The following is a 24990-nucleotide window of genomic DNA, read 5'->3' as shown; positions in this document are numbered from 1 at the left end:
CTACATTCGCTATATGGGTTGAGATCTCAAAAGTAATTGAGGGGAAGAAAACACAGTTTACAAAGAGAGGTTGAATATTGTGGATGTTTTTCATTTCACACCCATCAGGGAAAACATAAGAATGGCAATCAATCACAACATTTTACAGGAGAAGAGGGTGCTGATTGGTTGGCAAGTGACCTCTCATTGCCATGGAGAAAGCAAAGGGCAACTATAGGGTCCCCAAGTTCCTAGATGATAAGCAAAAAAATGCAACGCTTGAACATGTTTCCATTGTTTGCAGGAAACAGGACCCCTGTATCTGAATGTTTGTCTCTTCTAGTTAGTACAGATGAGGTACATTTTGAACTCTACTGATTATCTTAACATTGGTTGCTGGTGTAGCTTTCATCACATTCAACATATGCTGCCCAATTATGGAATCACACCTAATCTTAGACATTGCGTTTTGCAGTTTGTAAGCATGTCTGTTTGAGTAGTGTCTGTGGTCTGCTTATTATAAACAAAAGAACATGCTGTTCAAAATGAGGTTACGCAGAATTAGAATTACTAAAGGCCAGAATAATAGTCCTGACAACATATTTTATTCATTTCATGTTTCAACCTTTGGACTTGTGGGAGGACCATTTGTATTTTTAATTATTGAGGAATTATTATGCATGACATTAAATCAACATTAATTTCCACCGGTAACAATACAGGTCAAGTACATAGTTGTGGAATAAGATCTTCATTTTGTGGAAAGCAGAGAAGTAAAATTGACTCCTTTTCATTCCCTCCTGATCATCCCACTTGCTTTTCACAGTTGCATGCTTACCAGTAGCAACCCTCTTTTATCCACTTAGTCCCAGAACCTTTCAAAAAAAGTGTCAACACCACTTGCAAGAAAATCTACTCTTGACACCTTCATCTTTTTCAGCTGAGGTTGTAACCAAAATGAAACATTTTGCCTGCATCTTTTCAATGAACTGTTTCTGTCATGTGGGCCGTAATGCCTTCTCTACTTATGCTGTCAAATTTTGTTCATCATTTATTTTAACCAGCTTACTCCTTAAACTCACCTCATCATTGATCACTCTTCATTTGATTTTCTAATAGGAAAATTTTTAGAAATGCCATATTTCCTCAAGTTAATATCAAACATCTTCGGTACATTACAGCCAGATTTATATTAAAGCAAGCCTCAATCCTTGACTCTTGCTTCATAACATGCCTGAGTTCTAATGCCAATTGTTTTTAACTCTTCAAAGTTATTACTGTCACCTTGCCAACAGTGGAGTGAGAGTCATCACTGACCAAAACTTTAATTGGAAGAGCCACATAAATAACTTGTTATTCCAGCTGGTCAGAAAGTCGGTCTTCTGTAACAAAGGGCTTACCTCATGATTTTAGAAAGCCCCTCCAGGAAGTCACAACTCAGGAATGTTATGAAATGCTTTTCATTGCCTTGACGCAGCTGCATTTGATGGAGTGTATCACCAAGAATCCCTGGATTCATCACTGGACATCTCCAGGATGAAAGGAAGATCCTTGATAAAGCAGCTGAAAACAGTTGCCCAGATAGTATTGTGGGAAACGCCAGAAGCTCCAGCCTAGTTCCAAAACAATTAGCCTCCAAGAATCACAGCCATCTTCCAGTGTTCTGGGTCTGACACTTGTCATGAAAGAAATTCCATCAGCCCAACCTGGTATCACTTCACCTCTGGAATTCAGGGAGCAGGCAAATAAGACACTAGAAAACCGTAAATCTGAAATTGGCATTAGAACTGAGGCACGTTATGAAGCAAGAGGCAAGGATTAAGTGTTGCTTTAATCTAAGTCTGGCTGTACTGTAGCTAAGATGTTTAATATTAGCGTAAAGAAATATGGCATTTATAGCACGGACATTTCTCTTCAAAAGATATTGCTCCCTACGCTTTTTAATTTAATTCATTAGATTTAAACAGTTACTATCTTAATTACTTATTTACAATTATACAATAAACATTTATGAAACTGTATTTATATATTTGATGAATGCAGGTTTAAGATTGCTGTTTTTTGACTCAAACAAAATCGTAAAATGCATTATATAGCAGCATGTAAATAGAAAATTAAACTTATTCTTAAAAATCTACTTTCAGAGAATATATTGATAGAGTTTTTGTTAATGCTTAGAACTTGAACTCTATTGCCTTTTTTACAATTGAACATGGATTGAAAAGGAAGAGAAAAAGCCAACTGCAGCATGTCTGAAAAACCAAGTTTAATTTTGTCATATATTGTCATTAGGTGGTGCTGTGGTATAGCAAGGCAGGCTTTCCCTCTGAAAGTTCAGACAAAGGGTGGTGGTTGATGGGAAATTTTAAAAAAAGTGGGCGGCACGGTGGTTAGCACTGCTGCCTCACAGCGCCAGAGACCCGGGTTCAATTCCCGCTTCAGGTGACTGACTGTGTGGAGTTTGCACATTCTCCCCGTGTCTGCGTGGGTTTCCTCCGGGTGCTCCGGTTTCCTCCCACAGTCCAAAGATGTGCAGGTCAGGTGAATTGGCTATGCTAAATTGCCCGTAGTGTTAGGTAAGGGGTAGATGTAGGGGTATGGGTGGGTTGCACTTCGGCGGGGCAGTGTGGACTTGTTGGGCCAAAGGGCCTGTTTCCACATTGTAAGTAATCTAATTACTTTAGTAGTGCAGATTGACAGTACAAAAGCCTTCTAGAATGCTGATGCTGAATAGCAATTAAGTACTATAGATAGACAAGATAGACAGACAAGACATACACACACAGTTTCCCTAACTTTTGGTACCATGTGTGCATCATTGCCCATCTCCAAACTCTGTTTCCTCTCCTGACTCCTCTTCATCTCTCCTTCTACTTCCCTCTCAGGACTTAGCCACCACTTTGCTTGGAACTCCTCACCACTTCACTCAACGCTTTATTTGCTGCCTCACTTGTAATGCAGTTTGAGAGGCAAGGCAGCCAGAATTAGTTTCTGATTGCCTTTAGTCTGTACTAACTGGGAACACAAACATTGAAGGTACCAAGAATGTGCCCTCTGCAGTGTCTGTATTCATAAGAGCAGGCATTTCCTAATGATTGGTTTGAAAAGTCCAATGTAAATAAAGATTGGATAGATTTAACTCAGGTCCATATGATACAAATGCCCTCAGTGGAGCACTAGCTTGTCAATCTCACACAAGTAATCTAATCTAATCTAATCTAATCTAAGTGTTGCTGTAAGGAATATCATACCCTTTCAGTTGATAGAGCTGTTTTCAGGATGGGAGGAACACAGTAAAGGTAAATTGAAGCATTGTGATTTCTGTCTTACACCAATGTTGAACTAGCAGTGTAAATGCAGAATCAAGTGTAAACTGATTCAGAGCAGAGCAAAAGAAAATGATTATTGTTACTGAAAATCAATCTCCTCAGACCCAGGACGTCACTGTATGGATTGTCTGAGGTCAACTACCTTCAGCTAGTTGCTCAAAATATTGGGCATGGTTTTAAAATTATGGGTCACTTTTCAGAAAGTGTTGTTTTTCCTCCAAGAGCTGGAGACATTGGACATTGCATTGGGCAGTGATCATTGAATTTTATTTTAAAGTGGAGGTAGATTTTTTATCAGGCAAGGGAACCAAAGGTTATCGGTGGTAGATGGAAATGTGGAAATCAAAACAAACAGATCAGCCGTGGTCTTATTAAGTGAAAGGGACAGGCTTAAAGGTTCAAATAGTCTATTTCTGTTCCTAATTTGTACGGTTGCATGTGTCCTCTCTCCAGCATAAGGTATATCATATCACAGTAAATCTGGGAAAGATTAGCATGTCCTCGAAGAAAAGGATAAATTGATTAAGATAGAGTTAAAAATAAATTAATTCCAGATGCCAAGTCATAAAATCAATTTACTAATAGTTAAGCAAGTAAACAAATAATCAGAGTATTTTGAAGAGAGACATGTTGCCAAATGTTGTCTGGCGCTCAAGTCAATCAAGAATATCAAATTGGCACATCTATACTACAGGACAAATGGGTCAGCAAGTTGACTGCCATTGTCTGAGGCGTTGTACTGTAGAAAGCAAGGAACTATAGGCTCTCCAAGTGACCAGGTAAAAGGCTTAAACATAATCCCTTTGTTTGCAGAGAACGGGCCCCTGTGTATGAACATATATTTTCCTACAGAGGGTCAGTATGAGACATGGTAATAAACTAAGCAGCAGATTAATAAAGGAGAATTAATGCAGACTTACCAAAAACTAATTCTATTTGAACAACCTCAATGCATTCTTTGACAAAGGTAGGACAGTGTATTTGTTATGTTCATGGATTTTGAAAAGATGCTTCCCAAAGTGCTACATGCATTTAAGGAGAAGCTAGATTAGCATGAGGGTGGAAAGACTGTGCTGAAAGAAGTAGGTAGAGATTAAAGGTGGCTTATATGGAACAAAGCCACCAGCATTTTACCAGTTGAGCAGAATGACTTGTTTAGGCACTACAACTATTAATCTAACTCAGACAGGGAAGTAAAATTACCAGAATCAAACGGATAGTGGTTAGTGGATACAAAATTTACTGAGGGACAGAAAGCAGACAGTAACGGTGACTGTTGTTTTTCAAGCTTGAATGGAAATTTGCGTTCCCCGGGGATCGGTATGATGTGCTTGATGAACTGGATTGGGCAGATAGAGCACAATTTCAAAACTTTCAAAACAAAATTTACATGAACTCAAAATATTGCTTTGCTCTGGATCAGTTTACACTTGATTCTGCGTTTACACTGCTAATTTAACGTCGGTGTAAGACAGAAATTGCAATGTATCAATATATCTTTACTGTGCTCCTCCCACCCTGATAACAGCTCTATTGACTGCATAGGTGTAACAAATCCCACAGCAATTCTTGAGAGAGATTTGACTGAGATTGATCAACTAGTAATGTGTTTTGATAAAACAAACAAGGGCAGGAATTATTCAGCTAATGGTAGGACCCTGGATAGTGTTATTGAACAGAGAGACCTAGGGGTTCAGGTACATATTTCTTTGAAATTAGTGTCACAGGTAGACAGGTTGGTTGTGAAGGCATTTTGCACTCTTGCCCCCATTGCTCAGACCTTAGAATATAGGAGTTGGGATGTCATGTTGCGGTTGTACACTGACGTGGTCTCTTCTGGAGTACTGTGGGCAGTTCTGGTTGCCCTACTATAGGAAAGATATTATTAAATCGAAGAGAGTTCAGAAAAGATTTACCAGGATGTTGTCAAGTTGGAGGGGATGAGCAATTAAAATAGGCTGGGATTTTTTTCATTGGAGTGTAGGAGGTTGAGGCATGACCTTATAGAGTTTTATAAAATCATGAGGGGCATAGATTAAGGTGAATAGCAAGAGTCTTTTCCCTGTAGTGGGGGAGTTCAAAACTAGGGGACATATTGTACAGGTGAGAGGTGAAAGTTTTAAGAAGGGCATGAGGGACAACTTGTTTTCTTAAACAAAGTGTGGTACGTGTGTGGAACGAACTGCCAAGAGGATCTGGTAGGTCCCGGTACAGTTACAACATTTAAAAGATATTTTGATAAGTAAATGAATAGGAAGGATTTGGAGAATTATGGGCCAAATGCAGGTTGATTAGTTTAGGAACATGGTTGGCGTGAACCAGTTGGAAGAAACGGTCAGTTTCTGTGCTGTATGACTCCAGTGCTTCTATATGAACCTGAGTTAATACTACCCCATTTCTATTTATATTGGACTCTTCAAACTAGCAGTTAGGAAGGCAGGAACAAACTTTGACAAAACATGGATTGGTGAATTGTGAAGACCTGCTTCAGATTAATTTAATGCAGAGAAGTGCAAGATGGCACATTTTGGTGGGAAATATGACAAAAGGCAATAAATGACACAATTATGGTGCAGGAACCTGGGGTATACAAATCATTGAACAATGTACAAATTCAAAAGACTATGAAGAAAACAAAAAGGGGTCCTTGGCTTTAACAAGAAAAATAAAGACTGCTAAAATAAGGGAATTGGGATAAATTGTAGGCTGAAGCTGCAATATCGTGAAAACACATTTTAGTCAAGGTCTTAGAAGAAGCGTAGAAGATATTTATTAGAATGTTGCAAGGGGCTTAGTAATGTGTACAGGTTGAAAAATCGGGACTTATTCTGCCAAACAACCAAAAATAAAGCTGTCATCATTTGAAACTCCGTTCAAAGATACAAAAATAGCTTTAATGAAAGCACCTGTTCTTGTTAATGATCATGTATTTTAAAAAAGTAACATCTCTGAAAGTATCCAAGTTTCACAGCTATGTGCTAAAAGATTATTTAGCAGGACCACACACCATTTTATTCAGCAAGACTCAAATATTTTCAATATCTTTCTCTTGCTAAGCAAACTTTCCAAAACTTATGTAGAAATACATAAACTCCCAATACTTAAGAAAACAGCTATATATCTGCAACCAAGACACAAAATCATTAACGTAGGTTAAACATAAAGATGATGTAAGTTTGAAGTTAGAACTGACAGTTCACAAAACCAACATATTTGTTTTGCAGTTTTGTCTAACTTACTTGATTGAGTGTGCAGATTAAGAACAGCACACATCAAAACAAAAATTCAAACCAATACTCTTTAGAAATATTTATAGGGGAAAAAAAAAGATCGACCAAACATATTGCTTAGATCAGCTGCATTTGTCTGCAGAGTGCAAAGTTCTTATTGATCTTATAATAACTCTCATTTTTATTGCTTTACTGGCATTCTTTGGCTTCAGTCCTAAATGATCAAACATTTTGCCAATTTTGTCACCCTTTATTAGTGTGCTTTACTAGTATTCCCAAGTTAGATTTATGGCAGATCTATTCCACCTTGACCCTTGAAAACCACTAAGCAACATAAGTAGCTGCTTACCATTTCCTATCTCTAGCAACCACACCAATGCACAAAAGGTATTTCAAAACTTTTTTCCTCACAAAAGTTATTCTTAAATGTTGCAGTTGTAAAAGCAGTGAGTTTCCATTAGTAAAATCTCTTCTGCAATCCTGGAGACATTTTAGTAAAGATCAGTAGCTCAGTTTGCAGTTGAAGTTGTTGATCAGTTTGCATTTCAAAGGACAAACAAGCAGGAAACTCTCCATCAGAATATATGAGCATGAGCTTGCAGAATGTACAATGTAAAATACCATGCAGCAATTGCAAGAAACATTACATAGGACAAAATGGCAGGAAACTTGCTACCAGAATACGTGAGTGTCAATTTGAATAATGTGATATACAAAATACCATGCAGCAAATGCAAGAAACATTACATAGGACAGACAGGAAACTTGCCACCAAAATACATGAGCATCAGCTTGCGCCAAAACGACACGACCAGGCCTCCCTCCTATCAATACCACAGACATAAAGGACACCAATTCAACTGGGACAATGCTACAATATAGGACAGGCTAAACAAAACCAGCTTGGGAATTGCTGGAGGCCTGGTATTCATCCTCTGGTTCCATAAACAATTACGGTGAAATAGACCCCATTTACAGACCACTATTGTACAAAACCAGAAGTAGAACCACCTGCTACAATGGACAGAACCATATAAATTCGGGGCAGATCACAATGACAGCCTTTCATCCAGAGGCTACACAGCACAGATGATGTCACCCAGGAGGGAGACAAAACGTTTGCAAGAAAACCAACCAGCTAAGCAACCAATAACTTCAAATTTAAAAAGAGTTTTGAATTCCAGTCTCAAGCAATACATAAGATCAATTCTAGTGAGTTTTGAGAAAAATTGTAACTCCAGTTGAGGTTCTGGATTTAGGTTCGCTCACTGAGCTGGAAGGTTTGGTTTCAGATGTTTCATCACCATACTAGGTAACATCATCACTGAGCCTTCGGATGAAGCACTGGTGGTATGGCCAGCTTTTTATTGATGTGTTTAAATTTCCTTGGGTTGATGATATCATTTTCTGTTCTTTTTCTTAGGGGGTGGTAAATGGGATCCAAGGCAATGTGTTTGTTGTAGATTCCAATTGGAATGCCATGCTCCTAGGAATTCTCACGTGTGTGTGTGTTTGGCTTGTCCTAGGATAGATGGGTTGTCCCAGTCAAAGTGGTAGTCTTTGTCATCTGTATATAAAGATACTACTGAGAGTGGGTCATGTCTTTTTGTGGCTAGTTGATGTTCATGTATCCTAGTGGCTAGTTTTCTGCCCGTTTGTCCAATGTAGTGTTTGTTACAGTTCTTGCATGGTATTTTGTAAGTTACATTTGTTTTGCTTGATGTCTGTATAGGGTCCTTCAAGTTCATTTAGGAGAAAGTGAGGACTGCAGATGCTGGAGACAAGAGTTGAAAAGTGTGGTGCTGGAAAAGCGCAGCAGGCCAGGCAGCATCCGAGGAGCAGGAGAATCGACATTTCGGGCATAAGCCCTTCTTCAGCACCATAATTTTCAACTCCTTCAAGTTCATTAGCTACTGTTTTAGTGTGTTGGTGAATTTGTGGAAAATCAATTCTGTCCAGTAGGTGGTAATGCACTAGCTTTTAAACAGGAACTTAATATAGCAGCTACTGGCAAGTTTTATGGTATATATCAATGTATAGTATTTAAGGATAAAAAATGGAAGGCAATGTGTCCACCTGGTAAGTCAACAAATCAGCACAATTTGTGGGTCACCTCCCTAGTGCGACGGTCAAGGACATCTCTGATTGGTTGCATGAAATTCTTAAGGGGGAGGTTGAGCAGCCAGAGGTCTTTGGACAGATTGGTACCAAAGACATAAGGAGGAAAAGGGATAAGGTCCTAAAGAGTGATTTTAAGGAGTTAGGCAGAAGATTAAAATCCAGGACCTCAACAGTAGTATTTACTTACCGTGCCACGGGTTAGCAAGTGTAGGAAGAGTACGATCTGGCAGATGAATGCATGGCTTGAGAGCTGGTGCAGGGGACAGGATTCAGATTCTTGGATCATTGGGATCTCTTTGGGGCAGAGTTGATCCGTACAAGAGGAATGGGTTGCAGCTGAACTGAAGGGGATCAATATTCTGATGGAGAAATTTGCTAGAGCTATTTGGGAGTTTATGAACTTGTCTACCATGGGGGGGGTTAATCCAAAGCAGTAGGGAGACGAAAGAGAAGGTTGAGGACAGTCCAGAGGTTAATGAGAGCAAGTTCAAAAGCAGCATCAGTGTTGGTAATGCCAGTACTACACAGGGTGGTCAGGAGCACAGTAGGAAGCAAGGGAAGTCTGGGTAGAACCACTTGGACATGTACTAATAGAGTTAGAAAGACTGGCATACAGCCTAGTTTTGTAGATCTGTTCAAATGCATTTGTTAATACAAGTGAAAAATATTTTGTGATCCACATTAGATGGTTGGAAACATGGCTTTATTTCAATGAATATTACAGTCACCAGAAAACACAAACTTCAAAATAGGAGATACTTGATGGTTCAGATTGTAAAGTTGCCTTTCACCAGAAGATAAAACTTTGATTCATTGAACAGAAGAACAAACAGATAAAATGACAGTGATGCACTTCAGTGAGACCCCCTTTCAGCATATCGTTATCTAATTAAATGGAAAGGAAGTGAAAACAAGATATTAAATTCTAAACACTTGAAAATCCAAATTAAGCATTTGGGAGCATTCTTCAATGCAAATTTTTTAGTGCCTTTGAATGACAGAATACTTAATGAAGCCAAAAAGGTTTCAGAAAACATTCAAACAGCCCCAAGGTGACTTTCTCCACAAGCTACACATATTTAGAGGACTATCTTCTGAAAAAAAGGAAATAACATTCCAGTTCACTTCAGTACATTTTTTGTCACTTCCAGCATACTGAAAATTTCTAGAAACATAAATAATCTGAACCCTGTTAGAAAATGAAAGTTAATTGGCATTTATTCTTGCCAACACAACCTTTACCTGGAGTAAGGTACCATTTCAGATTGTCTCGTGACTTACTTTAAATCTAGCTTTCGTGAATTTTCAAGTTGAAATAAATTCATGCTGTCTGAAGATGGAGAGACGAAATATCTTTTTACTTTAAACCAACTGGGAGTTCAGAACGCCTACAGCAAAGGTTAACATTGTAACAACATAGCTGAATTTTAAGGTGCTCTAAATTGATTTGGTCAATCACTAATGTGGGCTTTTAGGCTGCAATGACGAAATAAGAAATTTACAAATGTATATGGATAGGTTAGGTGAACAGGCCAAAATCTGGCAGATGAAATTTAATGTGAATAAATGTGAGGTTATCTATTTTGGTCAGAAGAATAGAAAGGCAACTTGATGGAGTGAAACTTCACAGTGCTTTAGTGCAGAGGGATCCGAGTGTCCTTGTGCATGAATCATAGAAAACTAACAATCAGGTACAGTAGGTAATATAGGAAGGAAAATGAATTTTAGCATTTACTGCTAAAGGAATTGAGTATAAGAGTAGAGATGTAGAGATGCAATTCAGAGAAGTTATTTCCCTCAAAGGGTTGTGAATCTGTGAAATTCATCACACCAGAGTACAAAGGATGCCGGGAAATTAAGTAAATTTAAGGAGGCGAGAGTTTTTAATGAATAATGGTTGAAGAGTCATGGAGAGTGGCAGAAAAGTGGAGTTGAGAACAAGATAAGATGAGCCATAATCACATTAAATGGTGGAACAGGCTTGAAATTATGAATTTCCTATTCCTGGTCCCACCTCTTATGTTCTTATATCATAATCAGCTACAACAGAGGTCTAACATTTTTAGTGGCCTTGTAAATTGCTGCATGAACAATTGAGAGGCAAAGAAAAATTTTGTCCTACAGATCTACTAGAGACTGATTCAAAAACATGATGTCCAGTCTTCACAAGAAACAAAAAATATTAACAGAGTAGAGATTTGTTTTGCATCACTCTTTGTAAATGAAATTTAATGCAAAGCATAACTTCTCTCAGACAACACTCATTTGCTTCAACTTGAAAGATCACTAACATTATACATTTGAAATCTACAAAAGTCATTCTGAAATAGTAGAGCTACAGGTCAGTGCTGGTTATGGCAGCATTCATAAGAATAAAAGCAAATCAATATTCATTCTGGAAAGAGTAGTACATTAATGGACCTCCTTTAGTGATGAATAAAAAATAACCGCTGTTTTTTTATTTAAAATCTGATCCCAGTTTAGCATGGTAACTAGAAATCCTATCTCCAGCTAGAATTGCCATTCTGCACTCCCTAAAGTGCCTGGTGTGCATTGTGCAGAAACAGAGCTTTCAGAAAAGAGGGGCCATCTGCCGAGGATCATCCGGCAATATACTGATCGTGTCTTCTGCTTTTCCACACAACATACACAACATGGTGTATTCCTGGAGAAAGAGGGGAGAAATAGTCAGCATCAGTACCATTGGAAGGATATGACTGTTGACTACATGTTAAACATTGTTACTGTGAAATGCAGTTTGGACCGGAAATTTTAAACAGGTCTTCCAAAACTCTCCTAATAAAACCAAAACAAGAAACTAAAGCACGTAGATCAATACCTGAAGAAAACACTTGCCACTTAGAGAATGGCCAAATAGTACAGTACCATTAAGCTATGAGAAAAGGTAATTCCACACAGAATTTGTTTCCGTGCACTTCACAAATGATACATGTCTGTTAAATCTACAAATAAAAATAGTATTTGAAAACCTCCTCCAAAGAAAAAAACAGACACTATTTCAGTCCATTGAAGGTGCAGTAACGAGAATAAGAATTCTGATGCATTGTTCAAAAGTTGCACAAGTGCCCTGATTAACTTGGCCCTCTTCCTTATACATGAATTAGGAAGAACAAGCCACTCAGACCTTTGTTCTTACACCGACATTCAATAAGATCACGGCTGATCTGACTACTCCATCTTTCTACTTATCCTCTAATAAACGTTCACCTCCAGCTTCTCAAGAATCTACCTGTCTATTCCCACCTCAAAAATATTCAAATACTCTTTGCACCCTTTTGATGAATAGGGTTGAGCATCTTTGGAAGTCTGAGACAAAAAAATCCTCCTCACATCTCTTAAATGGATGACACTTTATTCTTAAACACTGACTCTTCAGCTCAAGATTCTCTCAGAAAAAGAAACAACCTTTCCACATGCATGGTCTTGCTCCCTCAGGATTTCATAAATTTTAACCAAGTTATACCTTATTCTTCTAAATTCCAGATAAATCAAAGCTGCCTTCCCTTTTTTCCATCAGACATGTTATTCATTTCAGATGATAGTCCAGTAAACCTTTTCCGAACTGCTCCAACTATAACTTACAAGAGCATGGCGCTGGAAAAGCACAGCCGGTCAGGCAGCGTCCAAGGAGGAGGAAAATCAACATTTCGGGCAAAAGCCTGATGAAGGGCTTTTGCCTGAAACGTTGCTTTTCCTGTTCCTCGGATGCTAACTGACCGACTGTGCTTTTCCAGTACCATACGCTCCACTCTAATCTGCTGTCCTCACTTTTGCCAACAATATTTATGCCCTCCCTTAAATAAGGAGACAAATACTGCACATAATATTCCAGATATGGTCTCACTTTTACCTTATATGACCGAAGCACAAGATTTGTACTTTTGTATCCAACACCTCTCACAATAAATAATACTAAGCTAGAGTAATTTGACCTTTCAAATTCTAAAATGAAAGAAACTCAAGTTCATACCCTCAAAAAAACCCACGTCACTCTCTGAAATTTACATTATGCTCCTATTGAAGAAATGTTCACAGGTACAAAGCAGGCCTAACATATCAGTTCATTTTGTTCAATTATATAAAAAGATCACAACATGACAATGAATGTGAAAAGACATCAGTAGCTATCTAAATTTAACAGAAACTCAGTTGAGAAGGAAAAAAATCATAGTGAAACAAGGCTATCTAACCTTGTGAGCTTTTCAAAAAGCTTGTCTGATATAGTGATGTAACTGAAACAAAACCACAACCTCTAAGAAACTAATCAACAGCACTGCAGGTGGTGGAAAGGAAAATTATTTTGAGAATTACAGTAAAAAACAAATCACTGAATAAACCTTACCTGGTAATCATCAACAACAGTGAATGTGTACTCATGTTGTGCTATAATATGGTGGCAATTTTGACAGACATCTGCAAGAAATAATGTAACACAGATTATAGTTAAAAGGCAGCAAATGGATCTAGTTCAGAAATGGTGTTATACTGAAGCACAATATATCAGTAATAGTCAATCTCTGAGGGGTCTCGATGATGTAAAGCTTCAAAGTAAGCCATAAGTGGCTAATAAGCGTCACTTGAAACTCCAGTAGAAAACAAGAGCCATGAAATCACTTTGTATATTGTACACTACTTGCTGGGAACTTTATGGGCATGAGTTTATTTTCAGAATTTTTCCAAAGGCAGCTGATGACACACTGAAAGGTTAACGACGGTTAGAAAATCACTACATGTTTATTGAGTGCCAATCAAAAATGATTATACATAAATAATGCACCTGGCATTTGATTATTTCACTATTACATTGGCATAGTCAGTGAATCTAATCTCTCTTCTCTCTGCATCTAAATAACAAAGCAATAAAATTGGAAAAATCTGCACAAGAACAAATTCAAAGCAGATCAGTTATTTAAGGCTTCAAATTACATGGCTAGAAACAAACTAAGTTTCTGAAGTTCCTCTATCTGCTATTTCAGGGATTTGAAATACTTTTGTTAAAGGAACAGGTCAGGCAATCTGTCACAAATACCATCAACATGCCACATTAATATTCCAGCTCTGCTAAGACAATATGCTGTTATGACAGTTACAGTGCATTAATCCAGATGGATACGTTTACGGACTCTTTTTATTAATATATCAATTAACAGCTAAAAAAACTGGACACTATATTCTAAACTCACGTCATCTCATAGAGAAAACAAACATCTGAATGTTTCCATCTTATTGCATAAAAGACAAGGATTCCATAGTTAAAAACTTACGGTCATATGTAACAATTTCTTCTCCATCATCATCATCTTGGGTTCGATTAGTAATGAGCACAAAGTCTCTTTTACTGCACTTGGCACAACCCACATAATTTAACAGAAAAGATCCATTCTCCAAACAAGTGTTACCCTGTATAGGAATGAAAGAAAAGTGGATTCACACACAAAATTCCTTCCTTTATAAATAGCTTTGTAACATGTATATTTCCTAATCAGTGATGGCCCATTTCCAGGCCATTGGCAGTCCAATTCCAAAACCAGCTATAAAGAATTTAAACCAAGAGTAGAGAAGATAATTTGTTGCACAGTTTTACCAAAGAAGGATTTAAAAGTATTTAAGCAGCACAACAGACAGTAAGTATAATTCAGGAACAGAAAGAGCTGAGAAAGAGAACCTGTTGTCAGGCCATTTGCTCAAAGGCTAACACCAACATGAAAAAAACCTATTGAAGTGTTGGAATTTTAAAGGAACAATAATACTTTGGAGGTTTCCATGTGTAAATCATTTTAGCATGGCAGTCAAGATGGATAAACTTGTTAAAAATACTATTGGAATCCTGAGTTTTATAAGCAGAATACAGTATAAAAGAAGGAGGGGCATTTTAAAACATTTGAAATCATAGGTTAACTTCAGCTAGCATATTGTTCCTTATGGTCTGGGCGTTGGTACTCAAGATTTTTAAAAATTCATTCACGTAACAGGGGCAGTGCTGGCAAGGTGGGAGAGGTAGAGCAATGAACAGGTTGAATAAGTGACTCAGAGTAGAGGTCCTATGTTGGTGAAGGCATGCCCAGCAATTGAGGGTCAAGGAAAATCTAAGAGTGTGCATTCGAGGAGTTCTTGGTGCAGTTTACAGGTGGAGGAGGCTGTGGAGATAGGGAGAGGTGAGGGTAGGTGCAGAAAGAAAATAAGGATAGCAATTTTTTACATGAAGGAATCAACAAATTAGGCAGCAATGTAGGTCAACGAGCAGAGCAGTGACAACAGGACATGGACTGAGCTTGGATATCCTTTTATCCAGCGTATCAATAAAAAAAGTCAACATGGCAGTGCAGTGGTTAGCATTGCTGCCTAACAGTACCAGGGGACCCATTTTGATTTTAACCTCGGATGACTATGTGGAGTTTTCGTGTTCTCCCAGTGTCTGCATAGGTTTCCATTGCATTTCAATTTCCAATTTCCTCCTCAAGTACAAGGATGTGCAGGTTAGGTGGATTAGCCATGTGGGGCTACGGGGACAAAGGAAATATTTTTCAGTGCAGACTTGATGAACCGAATGTCCTCCACCTCACTGTAGGGATTTTGTGATATGGAAGGTTTTGGATGAACTGAAAAGTATACACAGGCGGAGTTCTAGGTTATGTGAAAATACATGGATAATGGATTATAATCTATACTCTGCTCCATCTGAAGCTATCCACATAAAGTTGTAGAGTCATGTAGCATGGAAACAGATCCTTCAATACAACTCACCCATGTGGATCATACATCCCAATCTGACCTTGTCCCATTTGCCAGTATTTGGTCCATATCAATATGGTCGAAACCAATCCTATTGATAAACCTATCCAAGTGCCTTTTGAATGTTGTAATTCTTACCTGCCTCCACCACTTCCTCTGGCAACTCATTATCCTCCCCATCTCACTTTAAACCTATGCCTTCTGGTTTTGGACACCCCTATCCTGGGAAAAAGACCTTGGCTATTCACCCTAACCAAGCCCCTCATGATTTTATAAACTTCTATAAGGTCACGCCACAACCTCCAACACGTGAGGGGAAAAAAGCCCCAGTCTGTTCGTTAAAAGGACTTACCTCCAGAGTTAGTGGCCTCCATTTTCAGGAGCAGTGAGAAGCTGAGTGGGAACTGTCAAACTGCACACTGGGAAAGTGATATATTTAAGCTGAGGCTGAACCAGAGACACTACACATGTAGTGTCTCTGGTTCAGTCACAGCCTAAATATACCAAATGTAGTGTCTCCCACCCACCCTCCTCCTCCTCCTCCTCTAACCAAAAAAAACTCTGTGGTGTGTGTTGATAAGGTAAGGGTTATCTATTTATATTTGTAATCATGTGCTTGGTTAAATTTTTTTTTCCTTTTCTTAATTTATCTATTATTTGGTTATTTGAAAAAGAACATAGCAGAGAAGTATTAGAAAATATTTAACTCAAATTTATATAAAGTAATAAAGTAATTAACTAAGTAGAAATAGCTGGGCAGGTGATGCGCTGTAGCTGTATGATGTGGGAGCTGGTTGATCTCATTGTGAACGGCAGTGACCACATCTGCAGCAAGTGTTGGTTGCTGGAGGAACTCCGGCTCAGAGTTGATGATCTGGAATCTGAGCTTCAAACACTGTGGCACATCCGGGGGGGGGGGGGGGGGAAGAGTTACTTGGATAGGGTGTAGGTTTGCTCACTGTGCTGTGGTTTGATATCCAGACATTTCATTACCTGGCTAGGTAACATCATCAGTGGTGACCTCCAAGTGAAGCGAAGCTGTTGTCTCCTGCTTTCTTTCTAGAAAGCAGGAGACAACAGCTTTGCTTCACTTGGAGGTCACCACTGATGATGTTACCTAGCCAGGTAATGAAATGTCTGGATATCAAACCTACAGCTTAGTGAGCAAACCTACACCCTATACCTCAACCTGAGCTACAAACCTTCACAAACCTTGCAGTTACTTGGATGCTTTGTTTCGGGAGGCAGTCACACCTGGTAGATTAAGTAATTCAAATTCAGTTAGTGATCAGGGACAACAGGGTGTGATTGCAAGTGAGGCAGGTAGGAGGATCCTGAGTTCAGGATTGGAGGAGCCTCAGCCCTTGACCTTATCCAACAGGTATGAGATGCTTGCTCCCTGTGTGGTTGAGGAAAAGGGTTGTGAGGAAGATGAGCCAGCTGACCACGGCACCATGCTGCAGATGACCATTCAAGAAGGGGGAGCAATAAGACAAGTGGTAGTTATAGTGGATTCTACAATTAGGGGGACAGATAGTATCCTTTGCAAGCCAGATCAGCAGTCCCGCACAGTGTCATGCCTGCCCAATGTGAGGGTGCAGGACATCTCTGACCGGCTTGAAAGGATATTCAAGCGGGAGGGAGAGGATCCAGTTGTGGTCCATGTTGGGACAAACAACATAGGCAAGGCGAGGATGGAGGACCAGTTTGGGGATTATCAAGCACAAGGAACAAAAGGGTCATAATCTCTGGATTACTGCCCGTGCCACGTGCAAATTGGCTTAGGGATAAGAAAATTAGGGAAGTAAACATGTGGCTAAGGGAGTGACGTGTGAAAGATTTCACGGGGCATCAGTTTTGGAACTGGAAGGATCTGTACCAATGGGATGGTCTCCACCTGAACTGATCTGGAACCAGTGTTCTAGGGAAAATGACAAATAGGGTGGTCACTAGGGCTTTAAACTAGTGAGTCGGGGGGGACGGGAAGGGATAACGACAGGAAGTATGATGGTAAATAAAAAGGTAAGCAGCAGGTTAGCACGTGCACAGAAGGGTTTAAGTACAGGTCAGTATGAAAAGAGTAAAAAGGAAGGATAACTCAGGACATATTATTAGAGATGCTGGAAATCATGACGGTAAGAAAGCTAGCATAAGGGCACTTTACCTGGATGCTCATAACATTCGCAACAAGGTCAATGAGTTAACGGCACAAATCATCATGAATGAATATGATTTTTAGCCATTACAGAGACATGGTTACAGGATGGTCACGACTGGGAGTTAAATACCCAGGGGTATCAGATATTTGGAAAGACAGACAGGAAGGTAAGGGAGGTGGTGTTGCTCTGATATTCAAGGATGACATCAGGGCAGTGCTGAGAAATGATATAGGTTCTATGGAGCCTAAGGCTGAATCCATTTGGGTGGAAACTAGAAATTCTAAGAAGAAAAGGTCATTGATAAGTGTACTCTATGGGCCACCAAATAATAACATCACATTGGGGCAGGTAATAAACAAAGAAATAACTAATGCCTGTAAAATTGGTACAGCAATTATCATGGGGAAGTTTAATCTACATGTAGATTGGTCGAACCAGCTCGTTCTGGGTAGCCTCGAGGTGGTGTTCGTTTGTGTATCCACGACAGTTTTCTTGAACAGCATGTAATGGAACCGACGAGGAAGCAAACTATCCTAGATCTGGTCCTGTGTAAGAGACAGAATAATTAATGACCTCATAGTTACGGATCCTCTTAGAAGGAGTGATCAAAGTATGGGTGAATTTAGAATACAGATAAAGAGTGTGAAGATAAAATCCAATTCCAGGATCCTGTGCTGAAACAAGGGAGACTACAATAGAATGAGGGAGCACTTGGCTAAAGTAGATTGGAAACAAAGAGTTTATGGTGGGACAGTTGACAAGCAGTGGAGGACTTTCAAAACAATTTTTCAAAGTGCTCAGCAAAAGTATAATCCAGTGAAAAAGGAGGACTGTAAGAAAAAGGTAATCTGCCATAGGTGTCTAAGGAAATAAAGGAGGCTGCCAAATTGAAAGAGAGGGTATACAAAATGGCCGAGAACAGTATGAAATTAGATGGTGGGGAAAACTTTAAAAGTCAACAGAAAGCCACAAAAAGAGCTAAAAAGAAAAGTAAGATAAAAAATGAGAAAAGAAACTCGCACAGAATATAAAGACAGCAAAGGTTTCTATAAATACATAAAATGAGAAAAAGTGGCTCAAATAAATGTAGGTCCTTTAGAGGATGAGAAGGGGCATTTAGTTATGGGATATCATGAAATGGCCAAGGCATCGAATAGGTATTTTGTATCAGTTTTCACACTGGAGGACACCAATAACATGCCAATAATTGACGAAGGTAGGTGAGGACCTGGAAACAATTACTATTACAGAACAAAGTTAAAAATTACACAACACCAGGTTATAGTCCAACAGGTTTAACTGGAAGTGTGATTTTTAACTTTGTACACCCCAGTCCAACACCGGCATCTCCAAATTATTACAGAACAGGTAATGTTGGGCAAGCTAATACAGCTAAGGATAGACAAGTCTCCTGGCCCTAATAAGGGAGGTGGTGCAGCTCTGATATTCAAGGACGACACCAGGGTACCAAAAGAGATAGTGGGAGAAATAGCAAGTGCACTGGGGGTAATTTTCCAAAATTCGCTGGACTCTGCGGCAGTCCTAGCAGAATGGAAAACAGCAAAAATGACACCACTGTTTAAAAAGGGAGGTAGGTAAAAGATGGGGAATTATAGACCAGGTAGCTTAACCTCTATAATGGGGAAGATACTTGAGTCTATTTTCAAGAAAGAAATAAATCAAGAACTGCATCTCGTTTGGTAGGTCATGCTTAACAAATCTTTTGGAATCCTATGAAGACATTACGAGCAAGTGGACAACAGGAATCCAGTTGATGTGGTGTACCTAGACTTCCAAAAGGCCTTCGACAAGGTCCATGCAAGAGGTTGCTGCATAAGATAAAGATGCATAACTTTACAGGTAAAGTATTAGCATGGATAGAGGATTGGTTGACTAACAGGAAGCAAAGAGTGGGGATAAATGTGTGCTGTTCTGGTTGACAATCAATCAGTGACTAGTGGTGTGCCTCAAGGATTAGTCTTGGACTGCATTATTCATAATTTATATATATCATTTGCAGTTGGGGATCACGTTTAGTGTGTCAAAGTTTGCTGATGTCACTAAGATAAGTGGCAAAGCAAAGTGTGCAGAGGACTGTGAAACTTTGCAGAGGAACAGAGATACTTTTAAGTGAGTGGGCAAAGGTTTGGCAGATGGAATACAATGTTTATAAATGTGAAGTTATCCATTTTGATAGAAATAACAGTAAAAAGGATTATTACTTGAATGGTACAAAGTTGCAGCATGCTGCTATGCAGAGGGTCATGGGTGTCCTTGTCCATGAATCACAGAGGGTTGGTTTGCAGGTACAATAAGTAATTTGGAAGGCAAATGAAATTTTGTCCTTCACAGAGTCGTAGAGATCTACAGCACAGAAACAGACCTTTCGGTCCAACTTGTCCATGCCGACCAGATATCCTATCCCAATCTAGTCCCACCTGCCAGCTCCTGGCCCATATCCCTCCAAACCCTTCCTATTCATATACTCATCCAGATGCCTTTTAAATGTTGCAATTGTACTAGCCTCCACCACTTCCTCTGGCAGCTCATTCTATACACGTACCACCCTCCCAGTGAAAAAGTTGCCCCATAGGTCTCTTTTATGTCTTTCGCCTCTCACCCGAAACCGATGCCCTCTAGTTCTGGACTCACCTACCCCAGGGAAAAGACTTTGTCTACTTATCCTATCCATGCCCCTCATTACTAAAGTGATTGAGTTTAAAAGCAGGGAGGTTATGTTGCAGCTCTGGGGAGGCCACACCTGGACTACTGCATGCAGTTTTGGTCTCCTTACCTGAGAAAGGACGGCTCTGGAGGGGGTGTGAAGGAGGTTCACTAGGTTGATTCTGGAGTTGAGGGGGTTAGCTAGGAGGAAAGACTGAGTAGACTGGGATTATATTCATTGGAATTCAGAAGAATGAACCAGGGGATCTTATAGAAACATAAAATTATGAAAGGAATAGATAAGATGGAAGTAAAGAGGATGTTTTCACTGGCAGGAGAGACTAGGACAAGAGGGCATAGCCTCAAGATTAGAAGGAGCAGATTTTGGACTAAATTGAGAAGGGACTTCTTCACCCAGAAGGTTGTAAATCTATGGAATTCCTTGCCCAGTGAAGTAGTTGATATTACTTCATTAAACGTTCTTAAAGCTAAGATTTTCTTGTGAACAATAAAGGAACTAAGGGACGTGGCGAGAGCGCTGATCTGCCGATTCCTCAGTAACAAGTCCATACAAGCAGATACAACACATCCAGAAACCCTGATCACTTTACCCTACATCAAAGATATCTCTGAAATGACTTCCAGACTATTCAGACCCCTTTGCATCATGCTAGCCCAAAAACCTACCAAGACACTAAAACAGCAACTAATAAAAAGACCCTATACCAACAACAAGCAAAACGAATGTCATTTATGAAATACCTTGCAAGGACTGTAACAAACACTACATTGCTCAAAGGCAGAAAACTAGCCACCAAGATACACGAACATCAACTAGCTACAGAAAGACATGACCCATTATCACTAGAATCCTCACATACAGTTAAAAGAACATCACTTTAACTGGAATAACACATCCATCCGAGGACGAGCCAAACAGAGACACGCATGAGAATTTCTTGAAACATGGCATTCCAAATGGAACTCTAAATAAACACATCAATTTGGGCCCCATCTACCATCCTCTGAGAAAAAGGACTGGAAATGACATCACCCACCCAAAGAAACCTAAGCACATAAATAGAAAGTGGGACATACCACCAGCACTTCGCCGGAGGCTCACTGATGATGTTACCTAATATGGTGACAAAAAGTCTGAAAACAAACCTTTCAGCTCAGCGAGCAAATGTACATCCAGAACCTCAACCTGAGCTACAAATCTTTTTTTAACAAAATCACTTTCCATGATATCACTCGAGAGAAATGCCACAGTTTGCATTTACACAATGGTCTTTCTTTCAGTTGAAATTGTTACTCACCCTGAAGCAAGGCTTCACTGACAGTAGCATCCTACCAACTTACACAGGAAACAATCAGATGCTGCTGCAGACTGAAGACCATTTATTATACAGATCATCTCAACCATACTGCCTTCTACTCTCAACTAACATCCAAAAATGAAGTCAGGTCTAAGGCAGCAACTAATATACTATTCTGAGCACCCTACAAGTAGAAACTTTGTAATGCACTATTACATTTAAAATGCACCACAAACTAATAACCAATCACTATTTGAATCTATATCAAATCTTATTTTACTTAGAAGAGAGGAGCAAATGCATGGTAGTCAAATTCACAAACATCACCAAGGTAGGTACAAAAGTAATAGCAAGTTGCAGATGGATACGGATAGTACAAGTGAGTGGACAAAGATGGACCACAGCATAAAATGCCAGATGAAATATAATATCAAAATGGTCACCTTCACAGGAAATAATATTACTTAATGGGAGAATGACTGTAGAATGTGAATGTAGATTTGCTTGCTGAGCTGGCAAGTTCATTTTCAGATGTTTCGTCACCGTACTAGATAACATCTTCAGTGAGCTTCCGAATGAAGCTGTAGAATTCCAATGTGTAAAGGGATTTAGGTGCTTTGGTATATGAACGATAAAATGTTAGTTATGCATACACAGCAAGTAAGGAAGAGACTAATGAGATGTTGACCTAATTATAAGAGGAATTCAGCATAAAGGTAAAAAGGTTATGCTTCAGTTAAATAGGATACTGGCAAAACCATATCACAGAAGTTTTAGAGTGCAGAAGATGATCAGTTAATCCATTACGCTACACCACATATCCCTTTTCCTACTTTCCAATCTTGTAAAGTGAGTTTACTAATTCCTGTTGAGGCCCATCTCTGCTCAGGAGTGTCTCACTTACCACCCTCAGAGAGACTTTCATCATATTGGATTCCAACATCCTTTGGATGAAAAAGTGGTTTACAGATTCTCCAGCATGTTTTTCAGTCCTTATGCATTCAAAGTGAAGAGGCAGTATTTTCTAAATGTATAACCCTTAAAAATACTTAATTCAAAATAACCTGGAGTTTTTTTTTTATTCATTCATGGAAATATGGGAATTGCTGGCTGGTCAGCTTTTATTGCACAGCCCTATCCTGCCCTTAAGAAGGTGATGGTAAGCTGCCTTCTTGAACTGCTGCAGTCCACCTGCTGTAGGTTGAGCCACAATGTCATTAGGGAAGGAATTCCAGAATTTCGACCCAGTGACAGTGAAGGAATGGTGATATATTTCCAAGTCAGGATGGTGAGAGGCTGGAAGGGGATTGTGATGTGGTCCCAAGTATCTGCTACAATTGTCAGAGAGCCACACAGTCATACAGCACACAAAAAAAAGACTCTTTGGACAAACTAGTCCATGCTGACCTAGTTTCCTAAACTGAACTAGTCCCATTTGCCTGCTATTAGCCCATATCTCTCTCCTTCGACATGGATACGACCATGGGCTTGGAAGGTTACATATGAGGATCTTTGGTGAATTTCTGCAGTGCACGTTGCAGATAGTATACATAGTGGCTGCTGCTGAGCATCGGTAGTGGAGGAAGTGCATGTTTGTTGATGTGGTGCCAATCAAGTGAGTTGTTTTGGGTTGGGTCAACCAAAATAAAGAGCAAAACAGCCAAATACAGTCTTAATACCAACATTACTTCTTTGTTCAGTTTCTTAACACTAACTAAGGTAGCAACAGACATGCTAAATCAGCATTGAATAAAGGTAGGGATTTTAGACCAAGTTTCCATACCACGATGTAGCATTGTATGTCCATCAGGTAATAAATGGCATACATTGCTGAATAGTTTGTGAAGACTCACATATTAATAGAGAACTGAAAACCATAAAATCAAGTCGCTACAAGGATTCAATAACTTCAGTATAGGAAGAAACAAATTGGGAGAAAACTACTTTAAGCATGAGTTCAGACAATGAACCAAGTGTCCATCAAGTTAATCCCCATCACAAAGCAGGAAATACTGGAATTCTGTTCAAGAACGAACTGCTGACCAACTATGCCAGTTTGTATATACATTACGCCATTTCACCCATGTGAGAAACCATGCCTTTCAATTTACATATTCCTCCAACAGATACCAACTTCAAAAGAAAAGACTGGAATAATATCCAAGAGTAATTGACAGAGCTCACACACACATTTAAACATACCCAGCTCTACCATTTTTTTAACAGGAGAAATACAGAAAACAAACACCAAGCAAATCAAAGAAAGTGGTCTTATAAACGTAGACAAGGATGACACCACATGACAGGGAGGTGCATTGGATGCTGCAGTAAAGGTTAGTTTAACAAGCCTAACTTAAACTGTGTCAAGGTATTGTGTCCCAAGTTCATTTCTGTGAAGTTTATCTGCTTGTTTAATCAACAGAAGCAAGGCAGTGCCATAGAATACTTCCTCTCAGTCACTTGGGACAGAGGATGACTCCCTTCCATTGAGTGCCCAATCAGTGCTGAACCCACAGCCCACCATAGGTCATACATTTGTTGAAAGAAGTAAGTGGGATGCTTGGCTTTCCACACACCCTTCCCCTAATACAGTATTTGCGCTTGGTCTCCGCCTGGCCTGATCAGAGATTGACTTCTACAGGGATGCCTCTCCTTGAACTGAGGCAGTTTCGGGCTCCCAAAGGTCGCTGGGGATATCGGCCATTGTCAAAAGTCATCCCTCATTGGGCTGGGACTTAGCGGCTGAACAAGGAGGCAGGCAGGGATCCTGATCATATTTGAAATAACTGGGGGGAACGTGAGGGAAGAGCTGGACAGAGAGAGAGAGAGAGCTTAACCACAGCCAGGAAGGAGACGAGGGGCCGAACTGTTGAGCTGCGTTTTTAACATCTCTTTCCCCTCCCCGCTGTGACCGGAGCTATGCTCTCACCCGCTCGGGATACTCCTTCTGAACGCAGCCCGCGCACATCCCGCAGCCGTTAAAAGCCGGTACAATTCAAATTCAAATCATCATCCTCCCCCACCCCACAAGGTGGGCTCGAGACGGGCTCCGTCGCTGCCGAATGACCTCACAGCCCCACCAACTCTCGCGAGACGAGCCCACGCCCCGAGTCAAACGGCACCGAGAAAATCAATAAAGTTGCAGCTTTCAAAGAGCGGCGGCAGGAGAGTGAGAGGCGGAAGAAATGGTAGATTCTGAAATCCGAAATAGACAGGCAGCATCAGGAATCGGAGAAATCGATGTTTCGGGTGTAACCCTTCTTCAGGAGTGGGGGGTGTTGTAGGGGGGAGCTGGAGGTAAAGGGGGTGAAGTGGGGATAGGTAAAGATAGGTAGAGGGTATGACCTGGTTGGTCAATGGGAGCAATGAATCTGGTTGGTGGTAGTGGAATGGAGGGTGAAGACCGTCCTGTTTCACACCTCCCCCCTTACTTCCT

General features: G+C 39.8%; 1 protein-coding gene across 1 annotated transcript; it reads right to left on the bottom strand.

Moving 5' to 3' along the window:
* Positions 1 to 9343: 9343 nt before the first annotated feature.
* churc1 (churchill domain containing 1) lies at positions 9344 to 24638 on the bottom strand. Its single transcript, XM_043698080.1, has 4 exons — positions 24484 to 24638; positions 13945 to 14080; positions 13023 to 13093; positions 9344 to 11324 (listed from the first exon to the last, which is right to left on the bottom strand). Exons 1-4 carry the CDS (start codon positions 24520 to 24522, stop codon positions 11232 to 11234), a joined length of 339 nt encoding a protein of 112 aa, XP_043554015.1. The 5' UTR covers positions 24523 to 24638; the 3' UTR covers positions 9344 to 11231.
* Between the last annotated feature and the right edge of the window lie 352 nt (positions 24639 to 24990).

This window comes from Chiloscyllium plagiosum, chromosome 10, assembly GCF_004010195.1.
Source record: "Chiloscyllium plagiosum isolate BGI_BamShark_2017 chromosome 10, ASM401019v2, whole genome shotgun sequence".
NCBI classification, from domain to species: domain Eukaryota; kingdom Metazoa; phylum Chordata; class Chondrichthyes; order Orectolobiformes; family Hemiscylliidae; genus Chiloscyllium; species Chiloscyllium plagiosum.
The sequence above is the reverse complement of the archived record's forward strand: the minus strand, read 5'-3'. Positions and strand labels throughout refer to the sequence as shown.